The sequence below is a fragment of the Gopherus flavomarginatus genome, chromosome 12 (assembly GCF_025201925.1).
Source record: "Gopherus flavomarginatus isolate rGopFla2 chromosome 12, rGopFla2.mat.asm, whole genome shotgun sequence".
NCBI lineage: Eukaryota > Metazoa > Chordata > Testudines > Testudinidae > Gopherus > Gopherus flavomarginatus.
The window spans coordinates 1,409,889-1,416,474 of record NC_066628.1 but is presented as its reverse complement, the minus strand read 5'-3'; the positions used below and the strand labels follow the sequence as shown (position 1 = coordinate 1,416,474).

Here is a 6,586-nt window from a genome sequence, read left to right as displayed (position 1 = left end):
ACTGATTACTTTATGAGGCATAAGAGCACATTTTAAATATAAAATCAGCTTAGAAATACTGATGAAGAAAATGTAACCCAGAGAAGAGCTGCACCATGTATTCCAGAATATTGAATGCCGTGTTCAGCGGGACGGCTGCCTCGCCCTTACTACAAAGGTTTTGCAAATAAATGTCTGACAAACTTCAGGGCAGGTCAAAAAACCTGTGACTGACATTTTTTATTCCCAGTGTAGTGCTTTCAATTAGGTACCTTCTGCACGTCCGTTCTGCGTGACAGAGAGGGTACAGGGATCTCTGTGGGGAACTGTGACTCTCTGCCACCATGAGGTGGGCCGGGCACCTTGTTATTCTTTCTGCCTTGTCCCTCTGCCCCCGTCCCGCCGGGCTGCAAGCCCAGGCTGCCGTCAGGCACAGGGGCACCAGTTTAACAATACTGCATAGGGCCCCGTAAATCCTAGGGACGGCCCTGGGGGCACCAACAAGCAGTCACCCTCTCCCTGGCCATAGCAAAACTGGTTCAGCACAGACACTGCTCAGAGTAACAAACACACCACCACTGTTAGAACCTGGACTCTCAGTTTCTGCTGTTCTTCCCTTGCTCTTTTAACGTGGAGCTGGTGTCTGGCAGTTTCTGTCGCATCTGGCCAACCTCCTCAGCAGCCAAACGCTCCCTACGAGCCCGTTCCTCTTTCAGCAGCTTCTGTTTCAGCTTGGCCAGGGCTTGCTTCTCTCTGTCGAGTTTCTGCCACTTTTTGTTGATGTTCCAGGCTGTCTCTCAGGGCCTGCAGTTCCATTGCGTCCGCTGGTGCTTTCTGGCTCATGGTCACTGATCTTTGACCAACAGTACCAATGTGGGTAGCGTGGGGTTCTGATCCAGAGCGTCACTGACCTGGCTCTGCGGATCCCGCTGACTCAGCTGCAGTAACGATGCGGTTCTGGTGGGACTCAACAGAGAGTGCTGGTTCAGGACAAATCGCTTACAGCAGGGCACAGGTCCAAGTCCCCAGGAGAGGGGCCGACTCCCACGCCCGGGCCGGTGCTGCCCCCTCAGGCACTGGGCTCCCCTGGTCTAACGTCCTGGTAGCCCCTGGAAGGAGAGAGCAGAGGGGATGGGTTAGGGCGTGCAACGGCCCCCCCACCCCCACCCCCGAGAGGGGAGGACTCACCTGCATCTGCTCCGCCACAGCACCACGGCCGCAGGCACGGACACGGCGGCTGCGAACAGAACCCCCAGGGTGATGCCCACGACCCAGCCGGGGCTCCAGGGCCTGCTCTGCTCTGTAAAACAGGGGGTGCCGTGCTGGGACCGGGAACAGGAGTGTGGGCCCTGTTCCCTCAGCCTCCCTCACAGTCCCCCCGACCCACTGCCCTCAGCCCCCCACCTCAGCCCTGTTCCCTCAGCCTCCCCCACAGTCCCACCCCCGATCATCTCACCTAACCCACTGCTCTCAGCCCCCCCATCCCAACCCTGTTCCCTCAGCCTCTCCCACAGTCCCCCCTTCTCCCCCGACCTTCCCACCCCCTCAGCTTCCCCCCACTCTAGTCCTGCTCCCCCATCCCAGTCTTGTCCCGTTCCCCTCAGCTCCTCCATCCTCCTGATCCATCTCCACACCTCCCACCCAACTGCTCTGCTTCCCTAAGCCCCAGTCCCGCTACCTAGACCCACCCGCGTCCCACTCAGGACGTGCAGGAAACGCCCCCAGAGACCACAACTGCCCCCCCCGGGACGTGCACCTACCCCAGGGGATCAGCAGGCTCTGGCCCCCCAGGCTGCTGTGCTGCACCCGGCAGGCGTAGCTGTGCCCGGCGCCCGGCTCCACGGCCAGGGAGCTGTGCAGCTGGTAAGTCTGGTCCGCATTGGGCAGGATCCCACTGGAGTTCAGCCGCCCGCCCGGTGCCACCTCCTCCCCATCCTGCAGCCAGGCCACGTGGACGGGCCGGGGGTAGAAACCGGTGACCCGGCAAACCAGCAGTACCGGCGCGGGGGTCCCGGCTGGGGGAGGCGCTCGGGCAAACACCACGGCGACCGGCTTCTCTGAGACAGGAGGAGAGAGACGGGGTGGGGGAGAGGGGACTCACTAGCCAAGCCCAGCTCCGCTCCCCGGGGTCAGGCGTTGGCCCCGCTGTCCTGGCCAGCAGGGCCAGCTTTAGGCCTATTCCACCAATTGCCCCAAATCGGGCCCCGCACCTTAGAGCTCCCCATGCCCAGTGAGAATCCCTTCCCTGGCTAGAGGCGCCTTTTGAATTTTTCCTCACCTGGCGGCGCTACAGGTCTTCAGTGGCACTTTGGCGGTGGGTCCTTCAGTGCCGCTGAAGACCTGGAGTGAGTGAAGGACTAGCCGCCGAAGTGCCGCCGAAGACCTGGAGCACCGCCCGGTGAGTACAAGCCCCACGTGATTTTTCACGTGTTTTTTTTTAAGTCATCCCTGCCGAAACTGCTCGAATTGGGCCCCGCACTTCCTAAAGCTGGCCCTGCTGGTCAAACCCCAATTCTACCCCTTGCAGTTACCAGTGGTGACGGAACCCCCCTCACTTCCTGTCCTAAACTGCTGTGCAGTGTGGCTGTGACATAGCTACTGTGCCCAACTCCAGCTATAGCTGCATTTGCACCCCAGGCAAGGGGTCCCTGGATAAACAGCCCCCCTGCCCCACCCCTGAGGTGGCTGCATCTCAGCGAGCGGGGAGAGGTGACCAGCCTCACCTTGCCTCTCCAGAGACTCTCTCCCATACTGGGCAAAGGTATTGAGCTCATTGACACACGTTGTTCTCAGGAGAAACTGAAGCGTGCTGGCTGTGCCCTTATCCTGGTTCAGAAGATCCCGGACGTAGAGCGCCAGCTTGTCTGCCTGCTGAGCGACCCATTTCCCTGCATCTGCGTCGAAGCTGATGAAGTCCTCGCCGTTCAGTCCAGCATCATAGAATCCCCTCGAGGTGCTGTTGGGGTGCAGCTCGCAGCCAATGGAGCCCTGGGTAACAAAGGGGTCTGGAACGGGAAGGGCAGGGGGATGAGGATGGGGGTCCGGAGACCCCAGGAGGGGGCAGAAACAGAGAGACGGAGGAGTAAAGACATAATGTCAGCTGCCACGAGGATGTTGGGCCACACGACAGCAGCAGGATCCTGGGGTGGCCCTGGCTGGAGTTAAGGGTAAGTTGCAGTTTCTGTTTAAAGCTGATTTTTCATGTGCATAGTCAGACTGGTTTGAAAATCGCTGTGTTACATCGGTGCCTGAGGCAGAGTTTGTGGTGCCAATTTGGGGTTCCTTGGTCATGGGCTGTCACGAAGTGTCGGGGAGTCAGGTCCCTGCACCCCCTTCCTGAGATTCACTGTGACTCTCAGCCAGCCAGTAAAACAGAAGGTTTATTGGACAACAGGAACACAGGCTACAGCCGAGCTTGGAGGGACAACCAGGACCCCTCAATCAAGTCCTTCTGGGGGTTCAGGGAGTATAGACCCCAGCTTGGGGTTCCCTGCGCTGCCCCACCCAGCCCAAACTGAAACTAAAAAAATCCTCCCCTCGCTTTCTCCCCGCTCCCCTCTGCTCCTCCCCCTTTGTCCAGTCTCCGGGCAGGAGTCACTTCTCCCACCCCGTCTGGCTCAGGTTACAGCTCAGGGAGCTTCCTTCCCATCCCCAGTGTAACACCCCGGCAGCCAGAGATATAGTTATTCTTCCGAAAGGTTATGGTATGACTAATAAATATCTCTAAACCCAAAAAACAAAAACCGAAAACCTTCCCAGGTCACATCCGCCCTGCTCCCTTCTCCGTCACACGGGGTTGCTGAGATACAGACCCCCACCCAAATGACCTGCTTTCCAAGGCTCAGGGTATGTCAGGAAAGACCAGGATCCTCGGCTCAGGGAGCAGGACACGGGGCCCTTCCCCTCTTGGGAGTGCAGGCTACAATCTGGCCCCAGACCTGGCTGGCTGACTCTGGGGTGGAGAATGGGACACGGGTGTTTCCCCTCTGGGGGACGCCGGCTCCAATCAGCCCAAGGGCCAGGGACTGGCTGTCTTGCCCCCAGTGACACACTCAGTGTCAGTTCTCAGCACCCCAGGTTGTGGGGTGGGGGGGGACCCCCTCAAACCGCTCCATACTCACAGCCCATTCGCTGCTGCTGGGCTATTCTCTTCACAGTCCGGTTGAAGTTGAATAGGTAGTGATGGATCAGCAGCTCCAGGTCCTGCCACTGCTTCGGGGTCAGGCCCTGCTGGGCCCAGGGCTGCAGGAAGCGGATCTCGCAGGTGCCGCAGGCCAGGGAGTGGGTCTCCAGGTCGCCCAGCAGGGCCATCCCCACCGTGTCTGTGGAGCTGGCGTTGTGGAACTGGGAGGTGAGGAGCACCCGGAGGGTGACAGATGCTGTGGGGACAGGAGGGGAGGCTGAGGCAGGGGGCAGGAAACAAGTGGAGGACAAAGCGGGTGGGGAGAGAGATTAATGAGTCTCTTTCCTGTAAACAATCCTGCACTATGGGGTCTCCCTGCTGACCCCTAACCTGCTGTGATGAAATGGGGGATTTTCTTGTTTTCTGTGGGTTTCCAGTGGGTTGCATGCAGGGGGGTGGGACTCAGTGTCCCCCGCTGTTACTGGTTAACGAGGGGAGGGGAGAGGGAGTTGCTGTTACACCGGACCAGAGAGGGAACGTGGGACCCCGGCCGATAGCTGGGAGGATGGAGACCCCAGCGACTGGTGACCTGACGACCCAGAGACCCAGCTCAGGAGACCCAGCCGGTTCCGGCCAGTGGGGGACAATGGGCTGCGGGGAGAGGACCCCGGTGCCCTGACCAGCCAGCTCCAGCCAGAGGGGCCAGAGGAGAGGAGACCCAGTGACCCTGTTTCCCTGGAGAGAAGCCAATGGACAGAGGGGGCTCGGGGCCAGGGATATGGGAGGCCCAGCTGGGAAGCAGAGGGGCTCGGGGCTGGAGAGGGGGAGCAGGCAGAGCCCCCCTGGCTGCAGGGGGACTGGGATGTGCTGTGCTGAGGGGAGCCAGGCCTGAGCCCTGAGAGTTTCCTGTGCTGGGTTCAACTCTCAATAAACCCTCCTGTGTTACGCTGGGGGAGAGTCGCTCCGGGCTAGAGAACAGGGCAGGGGGTGGGAGGGATTGTCCCCTTCGGGGGTGAGGAGGCCTGGGGGCCCAGAGCGAGGGGACTCCCTGAGGGGGCCCACGGCAGAGACAGACGTGCTGAGGCTCAGAGAGGTGCGGCTCCAGGAGGTGGAGGGGCCTGAGCCCGGGAGAGAGTGGACCCCCGAGAAGGGCTGTGGCACTGAAAGGGGCACCCCCCACGGACCCCACGGGGCCACGCGTGGGCACGACCTGGGAGTCCGTGACACCTGCCTCCCCCGCCCTACTCCCCCATCCAGAGTCACTAGCCCAGCGTGGTACTTCCCGATCCTGGCCCTAGGATTGCACCATCCCCACACATCCCTGGAAGCAAAACGGGCAGGGGGGTCCCCACTTACCGGCCAGGGCCCCCCATGCCCAGGGGAGGAGCAGCAGAGCGAGCAGCATCCTGGCAGGGGAAGAGGGATCTGGGCTCTGGCAGGCGTCAGGGCTGTAAGATGAGTGGCCCAGGTTCCCCACGTGCTTTCAGTGCCTCCGCAGCCCACACGCCCCTCACACCATCAGCTTCTCTGCTTGCTCAGCTCTGCGCCCGCAGCTGCCACCCCCGAGCCAAGCCTGGCAGTGAGCCGGGGAGCGGGGGTCCCCGGCAGCAAGGTCAGGAGAACACGCCTGAAGGTCACGTTTTATCGATGAAAAGCACCAGTGTGAACAGCCCCCATACCGACAAAGCCGCTGCCGCTCGTGGGGGGTGTTTTCTGCTACCTTCTCCCCTGCCCGCAAACAGCAGCTATACGGCGCGTCCTTTACTAGCCACAACCTAAGTGTGTGTGACGCCCCCTCCATCTCCTCCAGCCTGGGGTGTCACTGCTCCCTTACAAAGCCCCCCGCACCGCCCTGGGGCATCGGGCCAGCCCTGACTGCCCGGAGAGAGCCCCTGGCTGCCCCCCACCTCGCTCCCTGCAGCACAGCCCCTAGCACCGCCCTGGGGCAATGGGGAGCCCTGACTGCCCGGAGAGAACCCCTGGCTGCCCCCCACCTTGCTTCCTGCAGCCCCTAGCGCTGCCCTGGGGCAATGGGGAGCCCTGACTGCCTGGGGGGAGCCCCTTGCTGCCCCCCGCCCTGATCCCTGCCTCTAGTGCTGGGGCTGTGAAGAGGCTGGGTTCTTATTGTAGGGTTGCTGGGGAGCAGTGGGCTGTAGACAGGCTGGGTTGTTATTGTGGGGTTGCCGGGGAGGGCTGGGGCTGTGGACAGGCTGGGTTGTTATTGTAGGGTTGCTGGGCAGCGCTGGGCTGTGGACAGGCTGGGTTGTTATTGTGGGGTTGCTGGGGAGGGCTGGGCTGTGAACAGGCTGGGTTGTTGTTGCTGCGGAGCGCTGGGGCTATGGACGGGCTGGGTTGTTATTGTAGGGTTGCTGGGGAGTGCTGGGTCTGTGGACAGACTGGGTTGTTATTGTGGTGTTGCTGGGGAGCGCTGGGCTGTGGACAGGCTGGGTTGTTATTGTGGGGTTGCTGGGGAGCGCTGGGTCT

At 61.3% G+C, this 6,586-nt stretch overlaps 1 protein-coding gene across 1 annotated transcript; it reads right to left on the bottom strand.

Annotated features, from left to right (window-relative positions):
* Positions 1-895: 895 nt before the first annotated feature.
* LOC127032748 (antigen-presenting glycoprotein CD1d-like) lies at positions 896-6,276 on the bottom strand. Its single transcript, XM_050920276.1, is given in 7 exon segments — positions 896-1,088; positions 1,168-1,207; positions 1,209-1,279; positions 1,740-2,036; positions 2,703-2,984; positions 4,101-4,379; positions 5,459-6,276. Coding segments are annotated over 7 exon segments (1,128 nt in total). The 5' UTR covers positions 5,508-6,276; the 3' UTR covers positions 896-978.
* Between the last annotated feature and the right edge of the window lie 310 nt (positions 6,277-6,586).